Below are 27,597 nucleotides of genomic sequence, written 5' to 3'. Positions count from 1 at the left end.
TAATGATAATTTTATATGTCCCTCTTTTCACCTGCGAGCACTTTCTACCATCAGACCCGGATTTGGATCGGAATAAAACCATCGGAAAGCTCTCGATAATATCTTCAGCTGCATTCCTGAAATTATTTATTTCATATTAATTAAATACTACAATATTAGTTAAATTGTTAAGAATGTATAAATCAGGTTGTAACCTACCGATCCGTGCACCGAATATTTACAGCCAGCGTCATCCGAAAAGAATAAAGGCAAGTTGAATGAACATTGAACATATTAAAAACTTTTGAAGGATCGCAAGTATATGTGACATCACTCTGACAAGATAATTTGTCGTTAACGTGAATGTAAACAAGAATTTACTACAAAATACCCGCTCAGCCTCCAGGCTCAGAGCACCAACCTATCCTTATCCTCAGGTCGTATCATGGTGCCATGTTTAGTCTGCCTCTGAGCGTTCTTAGGTCTCAATATAGCCTGAATAGTACAGGCAGCATCGTCTAGGTTCCTACACGGTGTACTTGTAGTTATGAGAGGTCTGGGAACTGGGTCGTTTATTATCCGCTCTACTGGGGAACCTCTCCGTATTTTCATCAACTGCTTTTAGGTGGAATCGTGAGGATTCTTATAGCTTTACAGTTGTGAGGCTATATAACTAGAAGATTAAATACAAAGATATGTTAGATTGCTGGTTCTTGAAACATAAAAGAGATGCGAAAGGTGGCAAGTTTCCATAAACGATATTTTATGATCGGCGCCGATAATCGCTTATTGAGCGCTTTTTCGGCGCTTTTATATCGCCGATCATAAAATATCGTTTATGGAAACTTGCCCGAAAGGTTATATAAGTAGCAGAAGTTTTCAAAATCATGTGTTTGATTTGTAGCAAATTGAAAAAGCATCTTGAAAGTTCTTGTAGGATTCGGATTCTTTTATCCCAATTTAAGTTCGGTCAAATAAGTACTATCCCCGAAACCCATTATTTGCGCCATTTTACACCACTGTGATGCTCAAGAATGCCAACCCTATTGACAGGTCAAAAATTATTCCAATTTCCAATTCCAAAAAACCCACACAACGAATAAAAGCTATTTGAGAGCCACATTGTAAAGTAAAGTTAGCCGTTAGGAACCACGGCACTTGTTCCCTCTTTAGAAACTGGAATAAACTTTTAAACCAAAAGTTTTTACAGTTACAAGAAGCGTCCGGCCAATAGCAGCACATGAGTTCCCAAAACTTCAGTTGATAACTTATCTTTATATTAATCTAACTACTCAACTGAGAAACATGCGATTACAAGCAACAGGAAATGTTTACAAGAGTTAACAATAACAAACGTCTACCTGGTGTTTCTCAATGCAGACAGCTCCTATACACATGTTATCTGCAGAAGACTTTTGTTTGTGTCACGTGACAAGAATATTATCACGTGACACCAAATTTCTACACGTGGTCACTTGTGTTGAAGACTATAGTTATGTCACATGATTAGTGAGTTGGAGCACGTGGGCGCTGTCTGCGAGTCAGCAAGTTTGTATTGAATGTGTCATGTGACCACTGAGAGCTAGGTGATGGTTTGTAGTTGGCTGTAGTTTGTATCATTGAATATTTGTAGATTTGTTTTAGTTACATCACAATATCTCACTGTATGAGTAGATGTATAGGAATTACATGGTGCAGCTCAGTCATTGGTCAATACAACATTAGTAATGTGTTACATATTACACGCAGTTGTGAAACCAGGACTGTTATTAGCCTCTGCTTGTATAGTATAGTAGTACATTCTCATTCTCTTAAAGTAGGAAACACGCTTTTATTGACGTTATTTTAGTTAGTCTTATTATAGCTAGTTGTATCTAATTTCTTATTGGTTTTAATTCTGTCTGTCCGATTGAGCGACTTATATTTCAATACCATTATCTCTGTTAGTTTTATATCAAAATAATGTCGACGTAATTTTGCCTGGCTGAAATATAACTCTTGATTCTAATATACAATAATTAATCGAATTTTCAAATAAAAGTAATGCTCACTTATACTAAACATTCCTCCAATTTTTTATGTTATCTTGTTTATAAAAATTATTTATGTCATTGCACTATATTTGTATTCGTTTGCAGCCTAATTATTGAGCCATATTATTTCCAGTTGCCAGTGCTTATAAATACAAATCTTAGTGCGAGTCTTCTAGTAGGAATAAATGGAAACTGTCTTTTAATTCCTGTCTTCTAATTCTATCTATACTTTTTCGACGAATTTGGTAGATTCTTTGTAATTAACTGCAGACGACCCCTGCAGATCAGAAAAATCCTTCGCACTGTTATTTGGGAGTCTGCCTATAATTGACATTGTTGGGTCATGATAGAATAGACCCCTTTCTGCAGACGTGAAAATTGAATCAAAGTTATGATTATCAGATTAAATAGGTATATTTGTCAATAATCTTTGGCTGGTGCCCTGTATAACGCAAAGTGCTTATACTCGTTCCGTGTAAAAGGTATTATCACTCATGTCACCAGACAGCTCACTTGTACGGGAATATCAGTGCGTATCAGGCACAATAATTATAACACTTTCGTGTTGTGTCAGCTGCAGTTCGCTCATGCTATATCTTGCTATGTTGTTCTGTTAGAGAATGTTCATGAGAACCACCACTGTTTTATTAGTAGTCTGCCCTTTAAAACTAATTAACTGCAGTGTATACTTGGGATTCGTTATGTTTAATAAGGTAATAAGTAGTTTATACTACTGCAAGTATATAGGTGTTAATTATACGCCACTGACCCTATCTACTCTATATATAACACGATTGGGCGACATCTGTCCGACAGCGACATCTGTCCGAAAGCTGAATTAGGGATTTCGGACAGATGTCGCTGTCGGACAGGAGTCGTTTTTGGCGACATCTGTTTTCGGATCATATTGTAATTTCGGTTTGTAATTTCGGTTCACATTTGTATTTCACAAGCTCACGGGTAATCTCGTGACGTTCTAGAGCTGATGTGATCCCTTAAGATCTGATCAATCGATACGTGATTGACTAGTTGAGAACAGGATCGTGCTAACCGTACCCTAACAAGCTGTCGATCACATCACAGGACATGAGTACATATAGGACAGCAGTATGGAGATCACTTATCGCAATCCACAATGGCAACCAATCTTCAGTTTATCCCTGGACGCAAACAAGGCTCAGAGAACCCTGTCCTAAATGGCTTCAGATACGTCTTCGACAAGCGAAGAGACGACACCTCCTACCGGAAATGTTCGGATTTCCGAAAGGGTTGCAGAGCCCGCATCCGTACCGTGGACAGACAACTGATCACTCCTACTCCTGACCACACTCAGAGAAGCAGAAAAGCAGCTAACAGACACCCTTCTAACCCGAGAGATCTGGAACCGCTCTCCATTCCTGCAAACTACATCCTCTCTACCGACAACGAACCAATGATGCTCTGGGACTCTGGATGGGACGAACAGACTCGTCGATCTTTCCTTTGGGGGACTCCTAAGAACGCAGATCATATGGTGGACGCGGAGCATTGGGTAGTCGACGGTACCTTCAAATCCGCCCCTAATCTCTTCCATCAGCTCTTCACCGTCCCTCGAATCTGGAGACACCTGAAGCCCCTCCTTCCTATAGACATGGCTCCCCACATGTGGAATCAACACGAAGCTGCACAGATGAGGATTCCTCGCTCATCCAACATCGCAGAAGGTTGGCATCACGGATTCCATTCAATGCTGTCCTGTTCGAAGCCCACAATTTGGAAGTTCCTTGATTGCCTTAAAGCAGAACAAGCCCTTACAGACGTGAAGAAAACCAAAAGAGACGGGCGGGAACTACCTGAGCCACGTGCACCCAAATTGTAGATGATTACGACAACTACAGCAACCCTATGGATTTCCTTAAAGCTATCGGAAATTTGACTATGCTCTAGATTTGATTATGTGATATTGTATTATATTGAATTAATTTATAACATTTAAATAACATTGAAACTATTGTCCAATTTATCGACATCAAATGAAAATAAACTGTGGTAGTAAACTATGGCTCAGATCATGTCTATAATCGGAAATGTGTCGTATTGAAATCAGGTCACAATTTCGGACAGATGTCGTTTTTTTCTGGTACCCTGATTCGGACAGATGTCGCTGTCGGACAGATGTCGCTGTCGGACAGCAGTCGTGTTACCATATAACACCAGTGATCACCATAATTAAACTATTTTATGTAAACATGAAATATCATAATCGAACTATAATATGTATAATATTTCAATACATGAATATTTTCGTTCAATGTGGACAAGGATTTGGCGGCAGGCTATGACCCAGACATTTGATACTGCATTGCAGCTTGTTGTTGTCGTTGTTTGCCAGTATACTGTATCTAATTATTTTGTACGGGCATGACTGTGCCGAACTACTTAATTTAGAGCTATACGTTTACATTGTGTATAGTGTCTAGTGTATTGTAAACATAGTACCATACTATACTGTATAACTGCTTACTTCGGAGCTTTAATCTTCACTTCCTATAAATAGGTATATTAATATTATAAATTATTATGTAAGACACTAGTGTAACCCTGCCTAAATATATATTATATTTACATAGTTTATGTGTAATGACTAATGTGCTAACACTTATACATTATCCCCCTCCAGGATATTATATTCGCATAGATTCATTCACCTACACTGTACAGGGTGTTTCATGAATAATGTCCTGATTTTAAAAACAATAAAAACGTGTAGAGCTTACTCACTTGTTCTAGGAACTCAAATTTTTAAATGTAACACAATTATATAATTTGCAAACTTCAACATTATTCGTCCACACATTCTTGTGGGTCTTGTCTAATTCTCTCCTATACCTACTCCAAGTTGCAAATATGCAAATATATATGCTCGATCAATAGTTTCAATAATTAGGGTCCGTCGTTTCTCTAGGCAAGTTGGTCGTTTAGCTCCGGACAGTCTATGCACGGTCCCTGCACGGTCCATGCAACAACAAAAGAACACTCCATGCACGGTCCCTGCACAATGAACACTTGAAGTTGATGCACGGTCCCTACACGGTCAGTCCCTGCACACTCCCTGCACGGTCTATGCACACTCCCTGCACGGTCTATGCACACTCCCTGCACGGTCTATGCACACTCCCTGCACGGTCCCTGCACAGTAACATTTAACATTTCTATTTTTTCTGGTAATTACTTAATTAGTTCTTCTGGGACATTCATCTTGTGGCCTCCTCCTCTTGTGCCTCCCTCTCGTATATACATCACGTTTAGTACTATTCATCATGTGGCACTTGGCAGTGTTGCAGCTGATTTTTTCCAAAACGGTGGCGGCACGAAGTCATGTGATTTGAAGATGAATATCGTTTTATTTGCTATTGAAAGTGGGAAGTGGGGGTCTAGTCGATACATTCATCAAAATAATCATATCGTGATTCTAATGAACAGAGTTCCATATTTTATTTAAAACCTCATTGATATTCTTTGCTAAAAAATGTTTCCTTGTGTTTAAGAACTCTACCAATAGGATGAGGGGGGCGAGATCACACTTCCTGCTGCTCTTCCTCAAGAACCTCAAACTCCTTGTTAGGGCTCCCGTGACTCTAGTCTGTGAGATCTTCATCCCTATTATTATCGTCATCATGTTTTACGGTTAGTTAGACAATTATAATGATAAATTGTTAAATAGTATCACTTTTAATATACGATTTAGGTTTTAGTTCTAAACAAATTATTTATTCTGTCGAGCAAATGATGTTTCCAGTTAAAGTGAACCACGAATATAAAAAGCTTTATGCGTATAAATTATAGCCATACAAATTTCATAAACATTGCAAATGTATTATATTCGCGAATGGTTCATATTTTCATTGTGACGAAAACCGATTTTAAATAACCCTCACTCAGGTATCTCAACATCCTTCCCAACATTGAACCATTGCTTTTCCACATATTCCCCCAAAAGTAACGACCTTCGGATCCCTCCTTACCTAGATGTCATGATAGCCATCGCTCCGTCCACCCAGCGAGTCAGGGATATCATAGACGCTGTTATGAAGTAAGTCAGTTCAGATGCTAAAAGACCTTTTAGATTAGTATTTGTTTTGTATTTTTTTACGATCTGTATTCAATTCTTGTTTTAAATCTATAATTCGCCTTGTCCAAGGCGAATGATGATTTGACCATGTTTATTGTTTAGTCCAGTTAACGATAATTAATGCAATTAACCACAGTATCATTTTCTTGGTTGATACTTGATAAGGGTGGTGCAGCTGTTATTAGTTCAGTTTTGACTTTGGTTCACCACTCACCAGGGTCAGGCATCAAATTTATCCCAAACGTCATTCACAACTACTAGACCTAACTTTCTATGTTATCGTTACAAGAACGTTTTCAGACAGGATCAAATATAAATGTCCAATCATTTGGGCAGATAGAATTATATATTTTTGAGTTGCTGAATGAAAAATTGGGTTAACCATAGGGCAGTAATATCTTCGTATCCCCATGAAAATGTTACAGTAATCAGTTTTGGAAATCGCAATTGGGGTCAGCTCCCACTCGTTAATGAACATATCGTAATTGAAGAGTGCACTATAATACTAGATATAACTTTACTTTCTCTGTTGCCGTTACGACACAGTTTTTCAGACAGGATCAAGTGGATATCCAACCATTAGTACTGGACTTTTTAGAGAGCGAAGAGAGAGTGAACACAATACTTAAAACTAGCCCCAGCACTTATATTGGAGCAGTTATTTTTGATGATTTCCACATCGGGGACGACCATTTGCCAGATAATATCAGCTATACTATCAGATACCCTATAAAGACTTCCATGTGAGTATGGTTTTGATTCAGCATCAGAATCTTCCAGAGTCCAGACACACTATTTATTCACAACAGTCGGTGGCATCTTTCACTTTCAAATCTAACATATTATTCATTGCTACGAATTGAATCGATACAACTGATAAATGATTATAAGTACCATTCATTCATACATGCACACTCTGCATGTATGACTGAATGGTACTTATATTCATTTATCAGTTGTATCGATTCAATTGCAGAGGCGATAATGATTGGAATGGTAAAAGTCCGGGACCCAATGGGTGGGCATGCGATGCGGGGGTGGGGTTCTGCCTTACTCACAAGGTTCCTAGACCGAGGACTCATTTACAGAAATGGTAATTCAGATATTGTTTATCTCCAGGGTGGTTTATGGTTGGGTTATACCGACCCAGCTTTCTTATAGTCCAGCTCACAGAATTATCTAAACCCTCTGTGACATGTACTAAAACATTTAATGGTGGAATACCACAGCTCCTCAGTTCAGAGAGTTCCGTTGTAACCTGATCATGAACCACCCTGATACTTTTAGTTACAACTTTATATATTAAATGTAACTAATTTAGAGGTAAGCTAGACTGGGTTGGCAAGAGTCCAGGACCCGATGACTGGGAATGTGCGACTGGAGATGTAGGTCTTTGTGTGGGCAAGAAAGTTCCGACTGAGAGAAAGTTCTTGAAGGAATGGTAAGATCAAGTGAAATGGGAGATTTAGCATGTAGGACGTAGGTGCTCTAACCTACTTACTTGTACTTTATCACGGGCTCTGTGATCTGTCTATCAAGATGTATCTTGTTTAACGTGTGCTGATTGTGAAGGACCTTGGTCACCAATTAGAGAGTTCGGAAGAATCATTTGAATACTTCGAGACATGGTTGTTTCTAATACAGTATTATTAGTACAACATGGCTAGTTAAACTTGTAAGCTGTACTCGTGCATGGAATGTAAAATAGAGATTTGGAGGGTAAATTAATTTTAACACGTTCCAGTACTCTAGGGATACTTTTCCGACAGTAGATTAGCATCGAATTGATGTAACAAATAAACGAATGTTGCAAAATCATTCAAATTTCATCCGGAATCTTTTTTGCTGACCAGGGTGCGAGTAACTTTGCATGCATGGTACTGGGCGTTTTAAATGCTAAAACTGTTAAAACCGTTACTTCTCGGAGTGTGATCTTATGATTGAGTTCAAATGTCAAGTCCCCTAGCCTATAGCTTTAGAATTGCACCTTAATTATTTACAGGCTGAGCCATAAGTCAGTGTGCAAACGTTTGACATTATTGCTCAGTCTCTTATGTATCTTACTCTTTAAGCTGTTGCTGATTACAATTATTATAACAGTAAACAGTCTTAATGAAAAATATAACATTTATAATGCTTATTCTGCACTTGTATGCTGATTCTGTTTATAATACCTACCAAAAGGATTACAAATGCTATGATCGCATTTGTAGTCATGGTTAAAGGATGATGCTATAACTTTTACTCTTTTAGTTTTAAAAACGACTGATTAAGGGGGCCAGGGGGGTCTTCATCAAAATTCTCTCAAAATTGACTTTATAATTGTTTCTGGTAGAAGGGAGTGATATCTACCAGCTGCTTTTGGTCCCATGAAAAAATATTGTTCCTAGCCGAAATTATCGCCGGTCTAAGGTCAGCGCTTATGTGTAATTGTATTGCGCGAGCGATTTTCAATCGAAAATTCTGAAAATCGAGTCTAAAAATCTATCTTCTCCTACATTTTTTGAGCAATCACCCTAAAACTTTCAGGATATGTTCTAGGGACTATTTAAAAGAGATCGTTCAAGCCAAAATTTTGAGATGGGCCTTTAAAAATTTTGTATTTAATTTTTAAAATCTTGGACCTCGTTTTTTTACGATTTTTTCAGGTAACATTCCTTATATATTATTAAACATGATAATAATTCCTTATTAGGCAGTTTCAATTACAACAAGCAATTGACAGAGCCATTATACACTTAAAAACTAACACCCCACTCTCTGATATAACTGGTAAGTTATCTTTATTTAAGGTTACCAATCAATACTTAAGTTGAACATAAAATTCTTGAATCCATCAGTACGTGTTTACTGTTTAAACATTATTTTGAAAGCTACAAAAGATTTCAAAATGTACAATTGATCAAGAATCTTGATCAATTGTAGATTTGAGAATCAAGAATCCAAGATGTAAAGATTTAAACAATTTTAGAGGTTAAAGCGAGGCAGCTGCCTTTTCCTCAGTGGATAGAAAACTGGTTCCTTGTTGGGTTATCAGAAGGTCTTCCTATCATGATAATAATAGGTATGTAATAGTAGGTATGTAATAGTAGGTATGTAATAGTAGTATCCCACCAACATGAGTACCGAATGATTTGCCAAATTAGATACAGTGTATTATTTTATGGATCACATGACGATATAACGTACGTGTCGAGATACGGTGTATGTCGAGATACAGTTTGATCCCTTTTCACGGGGAAAATATAGGTAAATATCTCAGGCTTCTTCTGGAATGTGTTCATCACAACCAAAGATATCGCCAAAGATAGGGACACTGGAGTACGTGAGATATTCAAGTCAATAGGTCAGTAATTTGAATATTCAGCTGTTATTTATGGGATTGATTGATTCAATTTTATTAATTCAAGAAACCAAATAATTTAAATTTATAAAACCTTCAACGGGTAGGCATACAAGAATAAGCCTGGGTTTAAAAATTGTTTTCAATATATTGACTGTAAGTAAAAATAAAGAATAAAAGCGCGAATAGAATAAATTTGTTGAATGAATCAAAAACTTGTAAATTGTAATTTTTAGCAAAGTTTGTATTAAAATTCAGGAGTGAGTAACTCGAGTATCTTGGGATCCTGGCATTGTTTGAGGCTTCTTGTTGCTGTAACAGTTGTAACTGTGGTCACCTTCTTTTTGTGGGCCTTACAGATTACCAGGTATTTATAGTGTCATTGTAATATTAATTCGCTTAAGTTGTAAAATAATAAAACTTGCATTTTTATTTGAATAAGGAAGCATTTAAAGCAATAATACAAATTTCCCCCATCAATATTTATTGACGGTTCATATCGATATAGAAAAACGTTACCTAACTTAACTTATACTTAACTTATATAAATGACGCTTACACACTTTTAACTATTTTGATTAATTTAATCAATGGTTTTCAGATTTTCCAACATGTTTTTAGTGTGGATCATAATGGTTCTCTTTGCTGTGTCCACGGTAAACATGTGCTTTTTAATGGGTAAGCTTTCGCTAAATTAGTCTATTAGCTTAAGTAATTAATTCATGTTCGGAATTTATTTAGATCATGGTTATAATGATATCGTTCATTTTTATTTTGGGGTTCAGATACAAATGTCATAGCATTTAATAAGTTTCATTTGATCACATTTTCAAGAAAACTTCTGATTATTTTCTGAATAGATTTAGATACCAGATGATTCAGGTACGTTTATAAGCTCCTCAACTCTGGGTATGTTCACTATCCTGATCAGTTACCTCGTTTCCTTCACTCCCTTCCTTGTCCTGGCGCAGTAAGTGGAAAGTTCTCCCTAAAGTTCTCCTTAAATTTCTCCCTTAAGTTCTTAAAGTTCTCCTTAAAGTTCTCCTTAAAGTTCTCTTTAAAGTTCTCCTTAAAGTTCTCCTCACAATGCTGCTTGTAATACCTAGGAGAACAATTAGTTTCTTTTCCTGATATAACATTTTAAATTGTCTTTTCAAATATTTCCGAAATATAAACTACGATTCCTCAGCAATCGAAAATCCTACAACTATCACCGCATAAACCATCAAAAATGTAACATCTTAAATCTACAACTCCCTCAGAAACACTGACCAGCACTCAGACACCACCAAATACTTCTGCGCTCTCCTCTCCCCCGCTGCAGTGTGCCTAGCCCTGGCTAACGTGGGCACCTGGGAGGCTGAGGGTATTGGTCTCACCTGGGACACCCTCAATCAGTGCACTGGACCCAGTGATTTTACAGCTCTTACTGCAATCATGATGATGGTGGTTGACAGTGTTATATATGGTGTTTTCTTTGTTTATTTGGATGAGATATTCCCGGGAAAGCACGGGATTGGACTACATTGGACTTATATATTTGAAAAGAAGTATTGGACATCACGTCTGCCTAATGATGGAAAGGTAAAAGAGGATGATGAGAGAGGGGTAGAGTTAGAAGGGGTTGAGAAACACTACTTCTCCAGAGGAAGAATAACAAGGGCAGTCAACGGTATCAGTACTAAATTCAGAGAAAACGAGATATCGACCCTTCTAGGGTATAACGGGTCAGGGAAGACCACGACTCTAAAAATGCTAGCTGCCATGCACAGCCCTACTAGTGGCAAAATAACAATCAACGGCCTTGATCTCTCAAACAACGCCTCAACCATAAGGAAAACCCTGGGTTACTGTCCTCAACATAACATTTTGATAGAGGATCTCTCAGTTATCGAACACCTCCAGCTCTTCACCAGTCTGAAGGTAGTGGGGTTGCTTTTAGGATATTACATAAATTTATATTATGATAGTCACATATTCAACAATATCAATAAATATCATGATTGATCGTAAACATAAAATTAATCTACATGTAGATGAATCAAAAATCTATATTATGCAATATTATATTAATCAGGGTCTCCACGGTAAACACAGAGACGTAGAGATAGAGATGTCAATAAAGAAGTTGAGGTTTGAGGAGCACCGTGATGATAAAGTGCAGCATCTTAGCGGGGGTATGAAAAGGAAGCTGAGTTTGGGTTTAGCGTTGTGTGGTCACCCTAACGTGGTTATCCTTGGTGAGTTTGCCAAGCTGTACTGTTCTTGTTTAAAGATCTTCACATAATTAATTACATCTGCTTTATGATAAAAAATGATACTTTATATATGTTCTTGATTGAATTTTAGTTAGCACATTTTGAGAAATAGTTGTTTAGTGTTTTAACGCCTTGTTTTCAGATGAACCCACGTGTGGAATGGACACTGACGCGCGTAGAGTTACTTGGGAACTACTCCTAAATCATCGTCAGGTTATTTAAAATTAAACTTATGGAAGCAATCAAATTTGAGGTGCAATCGTTCAAATCCAATTCTTTAATTAAGTCTAGCTATACATTTAGTCTAGCTATAAAACCTGTGTACGGTCCAATTTCTCTGTTGGCTGGAAACAGTTCATTCCAGATGCAGTTCAAATTAATAGTTTCGTCTTGAATACTCCTTTTTAATACCATTTGAAATTACTGATAACCAAGAATTCAACTTGTCAGGGAAGGACAATCATAGTCAGTACCCACGACATGGAAGAAGCAGACCTACTCAGTGACCGGTGTTTCGTCCTCTCAGAAGGTCGCATCATCTCCAGCGGCTCCTCTACCAATATCAAGTCCCTAAACGGGGTGGGGTATCAACTCAGCGTGTCCGTTATCTCACATGATAAACAGTTACTTCCGGTCCTACAACAATTTGCACCTGATGCCAGGTTGATAAGGAAAAGTTATAAGGAACAGGTCTTCGCTATATCAGATGCAGATAAAGTTAGTTTGATTAAACTGTTGAAACATTTAGAGGTGGAGGGTGGTAATCTTGGGATCACTGGGTATGGTTTACTGCAGAGTGATCTAGAGGAAGCCCTTGCTAATGTTATTAAAACTCAGACCCGTGAGCCTGATAGGGCTCTGGAGGGGGAACGTAAAATGGGGTGTTTTACCAGGTTGACGTATTGGATGTTTGGTGTGGATGATGATGTTGAAACTTTCACTACGTTGAACAATAAACAATCAGTTTCTTACGCTGATCAGAATCAGTATGCAGCTGTACCGTTGGAAGACGAAAGGAATTCTCCAGAGAAATACTCGGGATTTATGTTAAGTATCGCCAGACTCGTTACTCTTATTAAGAAGAGAATCTTAGACGACAGAAGAAACAAATTAGGGATCGTTATGAAATTAGTCATACCCTTTTTGTTGATATTATTCGGGATAACATTCTTGAAGATAAATCAGAAGGCAGAACAATTTAAGTACACTCTCGATATCGATGGATTAGCAAAGCAACCCGATTATTTGTTAACAGTTGATCTGGCTCAGACGGGTATATTCAGATCAGATAATAAGCTCCTTTCAGAGGTTCAGAACTTTATATTGGTTGATTGGACTAAAGAAATCAAAGAGAGTATAAGCAAGGATTATAAGAATATAGATTGTTGTTCTTACAGCTTTCTTCAGCTTCAAGACACTTGTGCCAATCTTCAGTACAACTCATCAGTATGGCAGAACTGTATGAGTAATCCCTCGTTTGGGTACAGTAGTTGTTTTGATGCTTGCTTCCAGAGAGACGTGTTGATGGATTATCAAGGTTGCTCTGCGGGTCAGAGACCCGGGGAGAACTCTCAGACTCAGATTGACTATTTTCAGAATAAATTCTTAAACCGGTAAATAGTAAAATAGTAAAGTAATACTAGTAATAGTAGTATATAACCAATTAGTCAAGTAGTAAACCTATTCCGTTTAATTCTGATATTTCGATCTCATCAATCTTCTAATACGAGGATCTACATTTTGGGATAAACTATGGAGACATAAACTTGATCAACCTGCTTTTTGTTTGAATTTGGGATCAACTTAATTGAACTATCTCCTTATTTCTCCTCCTCCTTATTTCTCCTCCTCCTTATTTCTCCTCCTCCTTATTTCTCCTCCTCCTTATTTCTCCTCCTCCTTATTTCTCCTGATCCTCCTAACTCTCTGTTCTGCAGGTCAGTGGACTACCTGTTCAAGAAATACCACCACCACGTGTTAACCAGCAGTGCAGAATCAGGGGAGGTAAGCTTGACTGCTTGGTTCTCCGCTATGAGGAGACATTCTATTGCACAATCTGTCAACGTTATGAACAACATGCTCGTCGGTGAGGGAAATATTTTATTTTGAATGAGACATTATACTGAATTATCGAATGTAAAATCCAGATTGGAGGGAGGATATTTGGGAGGATTCGTTATCCGATCAGCAAATGTCCGAACTTCGAAACCGAATATTTACCAATCTATTCAGTGACCATAAACAAAATAATCTAAATTCTAAGACCTCGTTTTTTGGCTCTTATCAAAAAAAGTTCCTTCAGGGTATTATTCTAATAACACAGCTGGCACAATTACCACCTCCTTCTGGCCTTACGAAACACTGGAGGACAGTTTAACACAGGTAATCTTAATATACAAACTATTACTTTTTTTGATCAGTTAACTTATTACATGCGAATAAATACATAAACATAAAATAAATAAATATAAATGTATATTTAACAGACAATACTTTTCTTATACCTCTTTTATGTTTCTCCAAGCTTCCGAATAATAAAAACAACATGTTAACCACTATTATTTGCACGGCAGGCATCAGAAGTGTCCCTTCCACTGATGATAATGGCTATGTTCACCACCTTCGCTGGCACCTTCGTCACAGCCTCAATCTCACTGTTCCTTGTTAAAGAAAGGGTAACGAAGATGAAACATCTCCAGTTGATGGCTGGGATAAGTGGTAGAATTTACTGGTAAGATAGCTAATTAACTATTGTTAATTGCAACTTTACTAATACTATCTTTTAAACAGAGGTTTTATTAAAAACAGTGAAGCTTAAATTCAAATAACCTCCAGCACGTATTCTTATAGTGACAATGACTAACTGCTGGAGGTTGTTATTTTCAACCTCTGAACCATCCACCATGTCAGGTACGCTAATCTACTGTGGGATCACTGTGTGTTCCTTACCTTCGCCATGACAACACTAGTACTACTAGCCATGTTCTCTATAGCTGAGTTCAGTGGTTGGAACGGGGTAGCGCTGTTCTTGTTGTTAGCGGTGTTCTCTTTCGCTTCTCTTCCTATCACTTATTTGCTTACCATGGTGGTGAGTCATCTCTCTCTCTTGGAATATTAGATATTATATGACAACAATAAGATATGAATATGTTACCTATCCTGTCAGATATCTGCTAACCATGGTTATGAGTCCTCTACAACAGGCTTTATTCAAGTTAATTTATTCAACAGCATACTGTTAAAATGTAAAATAAAAATCAGTCTGAACTGAGATAATTGATAATTTCAGATAGACTCGGCGGTGTTGTGTTTTGCTGTTATTTGCACAGCAGGGTTCTCATTTGGGATGTGTGGGATCATGCTCTCAGTCTACATTGAAAATGCTCACGTCCACTCTGTTTTAGCTCTTATACCTTACTCAGCACTAGGAAAAGGTAAGAGCACTGTTTTCCTTTATTACAGCGCGTGTTCCCTTTATATCTGATAAATATATCCAAATAAAATATTTGATAGAAATGTTTTAAAGCAGTAACTGTAGTAAACACCTTCAGGAATCATTGATTTGTACAAGAACCAGAACCTAAAGAGCTTCAATGATTTATGTGATTGTGCTACTGGGTTTGTCGACAGCCCCTTCAGGTTAGCTATACGTTTTCAGTATAAACAAACTGGTTCGAAGTTTCTGCACCGTTTTACTTAGATTAGAAAATTGTTGTATTTTTTATTTAGCCTCTAAATATCCTGAATTTTACAGTACAGAGCAACCAGGAGTTGGAATGCAGCTGCTGTGTCTAACTATAGAGGGGTCCATCCTGACAGTACTTTTAGTCTGCATAGAGGAACTCTCCGTATTCGTACAGGTTTAAAACACTAAGGGTAGATATTCTTGATCACACGTTCTCCTCAATAAGATTTTTTGAATTGTCAGGATTTACTTCCTCAATTTTTACCATATATTGCCATATTTTGCCATATTTTACCATATATAACCATATTTTCAACAGCTGTATTACCACCGAGAAGATGTGAGGAGTTTTGAACACGAAGATAGTGACGTTGCTAAGGAACGGAGGACTATAAGAGATCAAGCTGCTGATAGTTTCCCTGTTGTAGTGGACTCCATTTCTAAAGTTCTGTCCAATAAATTGGTAAGAATAATTTGTATTTCTTAAGTTATTATTAGAATTATAATTAGATTTACACAGCAATACAATAAGAATACAAAATAATTTAAAGAAACTTTATGAAATCATTTTGATATTGGACATGGACTAATAATATCAGTTGTGCAGTGATAAGTGGTGCAAGGTTAAATCAGTTCCCTTTAACTCTATAGTTTACATCCTAAACAACTTCCTTAAAATAATTCTGCTCAATGTGTTTTTTTTTTCAAATAAATTGATTCATGATTTTAAAATACAGTATTATTGGCACGAAGACAAATAAAATGTCATATCATAATTACATACGATAAGAAATCAAATGTTGATGCAATGGATACAAGAGGTTCTTGAGTCCGTCAATGTAATCATATCAAGAGAATTGGTCATTTAGAAAGAAAAAAGTCATAATGTAAATTTGGTGAAAATGATTCACGATTAGTGATAAAGTGGATCACCGACTGCTTATTAAGAAGCTTAGAAGAATGGGAATTCACGAAAAGGTGGTGTCGTGGATCGAATCCTTCTTAAGTGACCGCACACAGTGTGTTGTGTTGGACGGGATGTCATCACTTGCTGCAGCAATCATAAGCGGAGTGCCACAGGGTACAGTTTTGGGCCCGCTGCTTTTCATTTTGTTCATTAATGACATGAAGCTGTGCATCACAGGATGTGTCATTAGATTCTTTGCTGACGATACACGGATTTTGAGGCACATCTATACACTTGAAGATGCAAGTATACTGCAAAATGATCTCAACTCTGTCATCGACTGGGCAAGTTGCAATAACATGTCATTGCATGAGGATAAATTTGAGATACTCGTGCACAAACACTGTCCCCGAAACAGCTTGCAAGACCTCCCGTTTGCCATCCTGACGCAAACTTATCAAGTTTCGCATGGTAACATAATGTACCCTACGGATGCAGTCAAAGACCTGGGGGTTTTGATCTCGGCGGACTTGTCTTGGAGCTCCCATGTTACTATGATAGCAGATCGTGCCCGTAAAGTTGCCTCTTGGGTTCTGAGCGCTTTTAGATCGAGAAACAAGATCACTATGCTGACCCTCTACAAGTCATTAGTCAGAAGCCATCTCGAGTACTGTTGTCCCCTCTGGAATTCAACTAAGCAAGCTGATATCGCTGAGCTAGAGGGAGTACAACGTACATTTACGTCCAAAATACATGGTGTGCAACATCTGAACTATTGGCAGAGACTGAAGGCCTTAAAATTGATGTAACTTCAACGGAGGAGAGAACGTTACACTATCATTCATATGTGGAAGATCCTACACAAGAAGTGTCCTAATGATGTCAACGTTCAGTTTACAGATACACTCCGTTATGGCCAGAAAGCAGTAGTCCCTAGCTTGTCAACGTCCAGTAGCCAAAGGAATCAATCGATCTTTGACAGCTCATTTGTAGTGATGGGGCCTCGATTGTGGAACATCATTCCCGCAAACCTGCACCTTATCGAGGACCCCCTACGCTTCAAGTCATTGTTGACGGAGTTTGTTACATCTATTCCGGACGAACCTCCTGTTACTGGATATTGTTGCCAGAACGGGAATTCGTTATTGAACTGGAGCGCAGAAAAGACAGCAACTTCGCTGCACGGGTGGTCAGCCGTTTTGATGACCCGATAGAGGATCTATGAAGCAACCCCAAGTAACCCCAAGTAAGTAGTCTTTTCTAGCTCACAAATCCTGCGATTTATCAACTTCTTTATTAAAATCAAAAGTTGAAAGATAATCCAGCAGATATTTTATCATTCGCTCATTTTATAAGCCGGTCTCATTATGGGTAGAGTCTTGGAGGGTTCGCGAGACTGAGGTTCCACACTCTGGATCTGCGAGTCAGCTAATCTACTCACAGGTCCTGATTGCACAAAGTATCGCTTACAGAAACCTCTGAAACGCTTCATAGTGATGAAATACACTGCAGGGTTCACAAAAATACTAATAGTTTCCAGCTGGAAAATAATCCTGCTTGAGTAAATAGAAAATGATGTTTTCAGCATGCCATCCATCCCTGTTTGACTCTCATATATCGCAAACCAAACCACAAAGGGCAGAACATAGAGAAGGAAAAACACACAAACAAGAATAGTAACAGCAATATTCTTCTTCTTAACAGCGGAATGTGCCAAGGAAACAGCAACATAAACCAACATGCCACTCGCCACACATAGCACAATAGTTGGGAGCAGCAAGAACACCCCCACTAGCCCCAGCTCCACGTTAGAATACTTGTTATTATCACTGGTGGTAGCGTACAAATCACACAGTAACTCCGAGTAGAAGACTACAAAGTACCCCGTTATAGTGAGTATAAAGTACCAGCCCCAGTTCACTAGGAACACTAACAGTACTCCCACTGACACCAGTCTCCGGTACAGGGCTGGAACGTGAAGGGTACCTAGAGGGTTGAGACATCTTGTTATCTTGTTAACAGCTAGTAGACACACTAGCAGTAAGTTGCACTCTATGAAGGTTCCTTTAGTGGTGAACACCACCACACCCACCAACTCCCCCAGCACCCACGCGTTACCTGCAATTATTTAAAGAGTGACAACTAGTACGCATAAGGCTTTCAAGCATCGAATTGAATTTGTTTACCCTCATTTTTATTTAAATAATTCCTATGCACAATACATCAAATCATAGAAGAAATTCATTTTAATTGTAAAGAAGGTAGTTAAAAAAAGGAAGAAGTTTGAAACTTTATTTGACTGAAATTTAACTGACCTGCTAACACGGACACAAGTTTGGGGAGGCACTGGAACACACCCTGACACAAATCAACTACACACAGACACCGAACTATGTGTACTGACATCTTGTCTAGACGTACTGCGTTGTATTTGAGGGAGGAAAAGAGGACGAATGTGTTGCCGGTTAAACAGAGGATGAGGGATATTATCTTCCAGATTGAGAGGAGGATTATTTCTGGGGTGGTGATGGGAGCTGGGTGGAGGGTCTCATTCAGGAATTTTATAGAAGTCATTACGAGTCCCTAGAACACAGGAAGATAGGTTAATAAATTGGGAACACTAATAAATTGGGAACACAACATCTTGATACAGAATAATAGAATATATGGTATACAATATATCTGCTGAAATGAAAGGTGTCAAAATGAAAATTATCCTATTGTTGAGACAGACATATTGGATATCATTATCAATGAATAATATCTAAAAAATTAGTTACTAAAGCCCTTGATGGTTGGCATATGTAGCACAATAATTGTCAATAGTACTAAATCAAAAATGACAGTTCCATCCAAAACGTTCAAACGTTAATTCTGCCACTGCACTACTCTTTTGTCAAATTAAATTTAAAGCTAAAAAGCAAACATATTTGGTTAGTCAATTTTGTACGTGACATTATTAGCAGTCTTGTAACAGATATCATTGTAGAAACCTAACTACAAACTTACAAATAGGCCAGGTGGTGATCAGTTCCTTTTAATTTGGTATGTGAATAAGCCTTGAAATGGCTTCTTCGATCATTGCTGTTTAGTTTCTGAATCTTATTATCTGTTTGCATGCCACATATCAAGTTTTTGGTTAACAAAGAATTCGACCTGTATATTTTGATTTCGATTCTGGACCTATCTGGCGAGTTTGCTCCCAAAAAAAACAAAAACAAGAAAAAACTGAAATATTTGCAGTTAAATTCGTAATTATAACAGCTGCAATTAGCCGTACGAATTGTTACAACCTGCAATACAAGCCGTAATGAAGTAAAGAATTAATAAAGAGCAACAAATGATCGCTCGAAACGACGGCTGATCAATGACAATGACATAGGAGTCGTATTAAAGTGGCATAGTGTTATGATATGTTATATTATGCACATATTAAACTTTAACAGGTTATATAACAAATGAAACTCCCATGAAAATTATAGCAACTGTTTTATGATTATGGTATAATCAAGATTATAGATCATTCGATTCCTACATAAGTTCTTATCATTGTATCATATTGGTATATTGGTATCATGAAAGATCATAAAAATAAATATTAAAAAAGCATCAATAGACCAATTAAAGTAGCAAACGTAAATTGCCATGTAATCATGGAAATAACCCTTTAAAACTACAACATCAGACAGACACCGTACATAATACATATCGTACTTAAAGTGTAGACTCTCTAGACGCATTTATATTTACTCGTACTGTAAAAGTTAAAGCTTTAAATGTGGTTCTGGTGGTTCAGGTGGTGACTGACAGACACTGGACACGGTAGACGCTATCTGCATGCTTAAAAGGGTATAAGTGGTGAACAGCAGCTGTCACTAAACTTGGTGCTATAATTGCTGTTATAGTGCTAAAATTGCCCCTATTTTAGTGCTGGCCGTTACACAAGGGACGAACACTGTCCTCTCGTCTCTCGAACACATTAACTGATTTAGAAATGCACATGTTTTTAACATAGTAATTATATTGAGAGAGGCTCCTAATAGGACGTCCTCTAATTTACTAATTAAGCAATTACAGGGTGAGTTGAAAATAGTGTGTAGAAAGTAAATGGCTCTCATTTTTTTGACAAATGAAATTTCCACTTAATTTTGTATATGCAGTACATATTATTTTATTATATAAAAACTTCGTAAAAAACGCCATGTTTTACAAATTTTGTCTATCCTTCTGCTCCTATCATTGACTGTCTAGCTGACAACAAGTTCTGTCAAAATATTGTTATAATCCTAATGAAGCCCCAAGGTCCCGGAGAAAGAGTTAATCAGAGAAAAAAGAGAAAATAAAAACAGAGGACCAGTGTACACTGTACAGTCATGGCTACTAATCATGCTACTCATCAGGAATAATCCACCATGATGCATTTAGAATCTGTTCATTTAGAGTATGAATATTTCAGTAGCCTCAATGCACCTGCCTCGTATGATACAACGTGGGTGGATTCAGATATTATAAGACTGGAGTAAACTATGATAATGTAGCAGCCAGTTAAATAATCATAGTAAAATAGCAAATCTGATAAATAATGTTCCAGTGTGGTACGAACGGTGTAATAAAACAAAAAACAAAGAAAGAAAGAAACGAACGGGCCGTGAAAAGGACAATACACAATACAGCTGCAGTAGACCGATCATTAACTCATTAAGCTATTACCAGAGGGTGAGAGGTACAGTGTACACTTAATTCAATTATCAGAACGCACGCTGATGCCTGAGTAATGCTGAATACAGCAATTAGTCTGTTAATTGAAAATAAACAACAACTGAATGAAAATGAAATAATTATGCTTACAGAGCTTGTGTTTCAATGAAATTCAATAACAGATCACAACAAGATCAGACTTACAAAGGCTTGTACGAATAGAACTACGAGTCTGCCTTGTTAGTTGGAAATAATCAGCACTGTAGATCGACAACAGAGCAGCTAAACAAATTGTCAAGTAAAAACGGTAACTAATGACCGACTGCCATGTGTAATAAACGTGATAATATCACCAACCCTGACCACACTGAATCAGGACTTCTTGTTGTGGGAATTGGATAATTGAAAACAAATAGAGCTAGATCTAATTCAGACATGAATTATTGTTGGGTCTCGTTAAACGATCAAATTTCTGACGTTTTTAATCAGACTCAGACAAGAACAAATGTAACTTTAAAACGTAAACCTTGAACCTCGTGTCCCCGTGATTAGAAACAAAATATTTACTAAAATCTTCTCAACAGCTAGGATAAGTCTAAGAACAGCTAGGATAATATAAGAATCTTGTAGCCAAGATTTTGAGGTTCTTCCAGAGCTTATGTCAACCCTCGCTTAGTGTTAGTGTCAATAAACGAATCTCAGATTTACTGGATGATGGAAGTATAAACGTTCCAATGTAAAACGTCATACTCATATACCAAAATTATGAAGCTCGTGATTAGCAACAAAACAATTAGAGACTTCTAAAAATCTTAAACAAAGATTATAACTACTAAGGATTCCACCCTGGCTTCCTCAGGTCTTAAAACATTGCCATTTGCTACCCTATTATACGAATTGGTTGATTGAAAACAGTAGCAATGTTAACAGTTGTTAGGCCTCGTTGAATAATTCAGATTTCTGACATTTTCTGATCAGACTAGAGCCAGAAAATAATGAAATTGTGAAGATTATGACCAGCAAAAAACGGTTTAAACTTCAAAAGGTCTATCTCAAATATCATAACTACAAAGGATTCCTCAAAGCGGATTGTAAGCGTTTAATAAACGGTGCATTTCAAGAAAAGAGTCTTATAACCGCTCAATTATAGCGATTATAAGCGATAATCAGAAAATCCTATTTGTGGTAACTTACCTCCTCCCCTTCAGGTCCTAAATAACGTTTCATTTGGAATCCAAAGAAAGCAGTGTGTAGCCCTGTTAGGACACAACGGGGCTGGTAAAACAACCCTCTTCTCAATCCTTAGTGGGGAAGTTATTCCTACCTTTGGGAGCGTCAACTTGTTCGGTATGTTGATTGTTAAAATGTTATTATGTTGAATTTTATGTTGTTTAACTCTTGTAGCTGTCTGCCTATTCATGTGGACACGGAAAATTGTATAATGTAGATGTTTAATGTCTTGATTGGAGTCGGGAATCCTGAAATAAAGGAAGATCTCATAAAAACAACTATTTTTTAACAATAACAAAACTATTCGGTATGTAAATTGTTAAATTATATTCGGTATGTTTATTGTTAAAACTATATTGCTCTTGTTAAAATGCAGCTGTCTGCCCCTGTACCTGGTAGCGTACAGTGGACAGTGTCCAGGTACTATAACAGTACAGTGGTAGATGTTTAATAACTGTAGTCTGTAAATAAAGCTGATGTCATCAGAGCAAAACTCTTTCATAAAAGCAGGTACAGTTTGTGAACAAAATTCGAATGAGTGGCGTGGGTATCCGCGCCACTTCTGTTCTGTATAATTTTACCGCTGCTTATCAGTGAACTACTGTTGGGTAAATATAGTTGTATGCAGGGACAAGTATGATCTCTGATATCAGGGGATACAGGGAACGAGTTGGGTAAATATAGTTGTATTACAGGGACAAGTATGATCTCTGATATCAGGGGATACAGGGAACGAGTTGGGTAAATATACTAATATAGTTGTATACAGGGACAAGTATGATCTCTGATATCAGGGGATACAGGGAACGAGTTGGGTAAATATAGTTGTATTACAGGGACAAGTATGATCTCTGATATCAGGGGATACAGGGAACGAGTTGGGTAAATATACTAATATAGTTGTATACAGGGACAAGTATGATCTCTGATATCAGGGGATACAGGGAACGAGTTGGGTAAATATACTAATATAGTTGTATTACAGGGACAAGTATGATCTCTGATATCAGGGGATACAGGGAACGAGTTGGGTACTGTCCTCAAGAACCTGCCACCTTCGCTAACTTAACAGGTAAGAAAGTAAGAAAAAGGAAATACTGTTCTAATAACTTTACCCTGAAGCAAACTTTGAAAAAAGGTGGGTGTTAAACAGGATGTAAATGAATACGGGCTTCTCATTGATCGAGTAAAAAGCTAAATTGTAAGGATTCTTGAAAACAATTATCAGTCAATCAGCTAAGTTACCAAACACTTATCCAAAATATTTCCATAATACTAAACAAGACAAGAAGTCTGTGCAAACAGTTTGTTGGTAACAGTTCTACCAAAATCCAATAACATGGAATTAAGATTCATAAGGGTTGAAACCCTAAAGAAAATGAATAACCACATGAATAATGCGCCTTATTCACTTATTTTAATTGGACAATTATCAGCCTATCTGTAAAACTTCAAGCAGATATCCACAGCGAATAACAAAACAACAATGTTGATATTATCAACCCCTAATAAGATGCCATAACAACATGCCATATTAACATCCCATTTAAAATTAGACCACACCACTGCCTATATTTACAGGAAGGGAAGTGTTGACACTATTTGCTGGACTAAGAGGGCTGAAAAAGAAGAAAAGCGAAGAGATAGTTACTAGACTCTTAGGCTGGACAGGTACTGATATATACCCCTAATTCACATATATCCACATATATTCACATAATATATTCACCTCTGTACACATACCATGGGTGCTGATTAATTAAAACATTGGGAATTTACAATGTTTTAATAATAACACAGTATTAAACTACAGTGATATCGCAATACTGTTTTAATAATCACCAGCCTCTGTTGTAATACTAATAGTGTGTTGTAAGAATCAGTCAAGAAGCAGTCCCGTTTCCACATTATAATATTTTACCCATTGTCAATCAGGCCGGCACATTTTACCATCAGTGGCAACAAGAAGGTGTCTGAATGACATCGTGAGACGCTTTGTCGTTTTATCTTAAAGAGCTACCAACCATTTTAATATAATAACTTAATAAGTAATAATATAAGACCAAATGTCAGTTCAATTAAACATTTCAAAATAAAACAGCGTTGACTTTTTTAATTTTTATGACTATAGAGATGAAAAATAGCGCACAACATAATTTTATTAGATAAATAAAATTATGGACGAAATGCTCCGCGAGTGATTCAACAGTAAATTATGCGAATAATGTGGTTTATTATGCGAAGTTAAGGCTATTGTTAATACTTTAATAGTCTTTGCATAACATACTTTTCGATCACAAGTCACAAGTCTCAGCGTGGTTTTGTTTACTGATTAAAAGTGAAAAGTAATTTGATCTATAGTGTCAGGAGTCAGGCGTATATGGTATAGCTAGCGGTATTATGGAGGCGGAAGCTGCATGACAGAATCTGCAATTCAGATAATCTCGGCACACTGAGACACTAAACCAGTGTAATTTCAGGACTAACCCAATACGGAGACAGGATAACAAGAACATACTCAGGGGGTACACTCCGCAAGCTTTCCCTGGCTATATCACTGGTAAGTCACTCCGCAAGCTTTCCCTGGCTATATCACTGGTAAGTCACTCCGCAAGCTTTCCCTGGCTATATCACTGGTAAGTCACCCCGCAAGCTTTCCCTGGCTATATCACTGGTAAGTCACTCCGCAAGCTTTCCCTGGCTATATCACTGGTAAGTCACTCCGCAAGCTTTCCCTGGCTATATCACTGGTAAGTCACTCCGCAAGCTTTCCCTGGCTATATCACTGGTAAGTCACTCCGCAAGCTTTCCCTGGCTATATCACTGGTAAGTCACTCCGCAAGCTTTCCCTGGCTATATCACTGGTAAGTCACTCCACAAGCTTTCCCTGGCTATATCACTGGTAAGTCACTCCGCAAGCTTTCCCTGGCTATATCACTGGTATGTTTTGTTTTATTATCACTGGTAAGTTTTGTCCGTATACAATGTTAATCGCCCAAGACACTGGAAGATTATACCCCGTCACGGTCATATTTAGCTACAGTTGCAATATTAGATTATTAGCTATGGGTTGTAATATCTTGTTTATTAAATCCCAGATTGGAGACCCACCTGTATTACTGCTGGATGAGCCAAGTGCTAGTGTAGACCCCACTTCTCGGCGAATGCTGTGGAAACTACTTCGTCAGCTAGCTGACAGTGGCAAATCAATCCTTATCTCAACTCACATAAAGGTTCGATTGATAGTGGTTGTTAATCAATTAATGATAGTTTAATTCTTTCTTCGTAATTATTATCTACCTCTATATATAACTTTTAAAATAGCCTCTCATTTTATTTCATGATTCCGAATGAGCACCAAGTATTTATAAATGTAAGTTATAAATGATTTATTCAATTAATTTTAATTCAATGCGACATATTTAAGGGAGAGGTGGAGGCAGTTTGTGATAAAGTAGTGATACTGAACGAGGGAAATGCTGTTGCGATCGGCTCTTGTAACCAAGTCAAAGACAAATTTGGTTCCGGATTCTGTTTACAGGTAACTTTTGTTAATAAGCTGTATTTCTAACGGACATAACATGCCCCGCTTACTAGTTTAGCTCTTTCTAGTCCCCTGCTACACGGCATGTAAACAGGGATTGGCTAGTTAGAGGCGGTCCGTGTAGGCCTTACACTGTGCTTTCAGCAATACTCATAAGCGGTTGAAGACTTTTCCTCCTGAAAAGAAGTCTCCTTGTCCTGAAAAGAAGTCCTAGTCATCACCTACCTCCCGTCTCCTACTCATCGTCATTAACTCATCTCCATGGCTTTTTTACCCGGATTTAAATTATTATATTCGATTTTTTTCCCGTGAAATTGTAACGCGGTTAAATTTTAAGATTTTATTTTTATAGCATTCTCTCGATTTTTGAGTTCTGATCGTCTTTATGAATTTTTGTATTACCAAGACGAGTTCGTTAGTGTTCTCCTTGGTCATTTCATGTTTAATTCCTGTTTAATTACTTAGCGTAATATCCACATAAATAATTCCTTATCGAATTAAAAACAATTTATTTATCTTTCAGGTGTCCACACCAGATCCCACGGAAGTTGACTTAACGAAAGCAGCTATAGAACAACGTCTGAAAGATGTCACATTCGTTCACGGGGTTGGTGCTCTTTCATTGTACAGCTGATGAGATATGGTATACCCATGCGCGAATCCAGATACCAAAAAAATGCCAAAACTTTTTTCTCGTGCAAAAAATAATCTTAACTTCTCCCCCGCAGGTAGGACGACATCTCCAATACCTCGTACCCTCCAAATCCTTCTCCTACTCCGACGTGTTCATAGCAGTAGAACTAATAAAACAGCTCGTGAAACTAGACCACTACTCTGTGTGTCAGGTCTCATTTACTCAGCTGGACATAATAACTCAGACTAAGCACAAGGATAATAAATCTAATTTAGAGACGTTTGTGAGGAGGGTTCATGGATTAGTGAGAAGGAGTTTTAAGGAGGGTTTTACTTTTAAGAGGACAAATGGAAGGAATGGAAGGACACCGACTGTAGTTTATTCGAACCAATCTGCAGCTTCGGAAGATCTCGAGATTGTCGAAGTGGTAGTATAGTGATCGGGTAACATGGTAACTTAGTAACCTAATAAACTGGTGACTTAGTTACTTGGTAATCCTGGTCAATTAGAAAAGAATCTGCAGGCTCGGAAGTTATCGAGATTTATAGCGTATGCTTTTTTGTGGTAGCTTTATGTCATTGAATCAACTATATTTCTTATTATCAAGCTGATTTTATATATTTTTGATTGGATTGATAATTTGTTAATATTTTGTTATTATGCGATGATTTGATTAAGGTGTCCTAATACACCGGAACAAAGAATGGTAGAAGTTATTCGTTTCAGAACACCTTATAAATACATTAATTTAATACATGATAATGCAGTGCAATTTTAATTTGGATCATTGCAGATCTGGAATTTTTGGATGTTGCATGAATTTTATTTGTGGGCAGACATGGTTGTCAAATGTAAATATGTACTGCTTTCGATTTATCTGTTTGAATTTGTATTTAATAGGGATCGTTCACATGTTACATAATAACCTGAACCAGTCCTAGTTGGTTTAGAAATGTGCTGGTGTAATTTCAACACTATGTTTATATGTAAAATGGCTCAATTAAGCTAGGGGGTTCTAAAATTGACGAACGCGAATATACATAGTTTGCGTAATATGTGAATGAATCAATATATTTTAGACAAACTAAATATATCGTTAATATCATCTGTAGAGTGTAAATTTCATTAATTTTAATTTTAGATTCGTGGTGATTTCGTTAATCATCAAATATTTA

The 27,597-nt window shown here is 37.3% G+C and overlaps 1 protein-coding gene across 2 annotated transcripts; it reads left to right on the top strand.

Annotated features, from left to right (window-relative positions):
- Nucleotides 1-5,552: 5,552 nt before the first annotated feature.
- On the top strand, nucleotides 5,553-27,597 carry LOC134814088 (phospholipid-transporting ATPase ABCA3-like). Of its 2 annotated transcripts, none has more exons than XM_063822107.1 (30): nucleotides 5,553-5,678; nucleotides 5,934-6,084; nucleotides 6,678-6,866; nucleotides 7,445-7,564; nucleotides 8,819-8,895; nucleotides 9,095-9,187; nucleotides 9,386-9,469; nucleotides 9,725-9,833; nucleotides 10,068-10,144; nucleotides 10,349-10,436; nucleotides 10,729-11,389; nucleotides 11,544-11,706; nucleotides 11,867-11,937; nucleotides 12,175-13,337; nucleotides 13,662-13,810; nucleotides 14,027-14,106; nucleotides 14,298-14,455; nucleotides 14,635-14,812; nucleotides 15,014-15,158; nucleotides 15,276-15,363; nucleotides 15,479-15,584; nucleotides 15,729-15,872; nucleotides 22,223-22,361; nucleotides 23,230-23,316; nucleotides 23,826-23,915; nucleotides 24,725-24,804; nucleotides 25,343-25,477; nucleotides 25,672-25,785; nucleotides 26,312-26,399; nucleotides 26,521-27,597. In XM_063822107.1, exons 1-30 carry the CDS (start codon nucleotides 5,555-5,557, stop codon nucleotides 26,856-26,858), a joined length of 5,289 nt encoding a protein of 1,762 aa, XP_063678177.1. In that variant the 5' UTR covers nucleotides 5,553-5,554; the 3' UTR covers nucleotides 26,859-27,597. The 2 variants fall into 2 exon arrangements, with proteins under 2 accessions (XP_063678177.1, XP_063678178.1); XM_063822108.1 differs by having other exon boundaries at nucleotides 26,312-26,395; nucleotides 26,517-26,952.

The sequence above is a fragment of the Bolinopsis microptera genome, chromosome 4, assembly GCF_026151205.1.
Source record: "Bolinopsis microptera isolate Bmic1 chromosome 4, MBARI_Bmic_1.0, whole genome shotgun sequence".
Classification (NCBI taxonomy): domain Eukaryota; kingdom Metazoa; phylum Ctenophora; class Tentaculata; order Lobata; family Bolinopsidae; genus Bolinopsis; species Bolinopsis microptera.
This window is presented reverse-complemented; position numbering and strand designations above follow the sequence as displayed.

Bases quoted from the DNA above. Each gene is read 5' to 3' on its own strand.
- LOC134814088 (XM_063822107.1), top strand. From the start codon at position 5,555: ATGAGGGGGGCGAGATCACACTTCCTGCTGCTCTTCCTCAAGAACCTC. The intron at 23,916-24,724 runs GTACTGATATAT...GTGTAATTTCAG, and splicing joins TAGACTCTTAGGCTGGACAG to GACTAACCCAATACGGAGAC. The intron at 25,786-26,311 runs GTAACTTTTGTT...TTTATCTTTCAG, and splicing joins GTTCCGGATTCTGTTTACAG to GTGTCCACACCAGATCCCAC.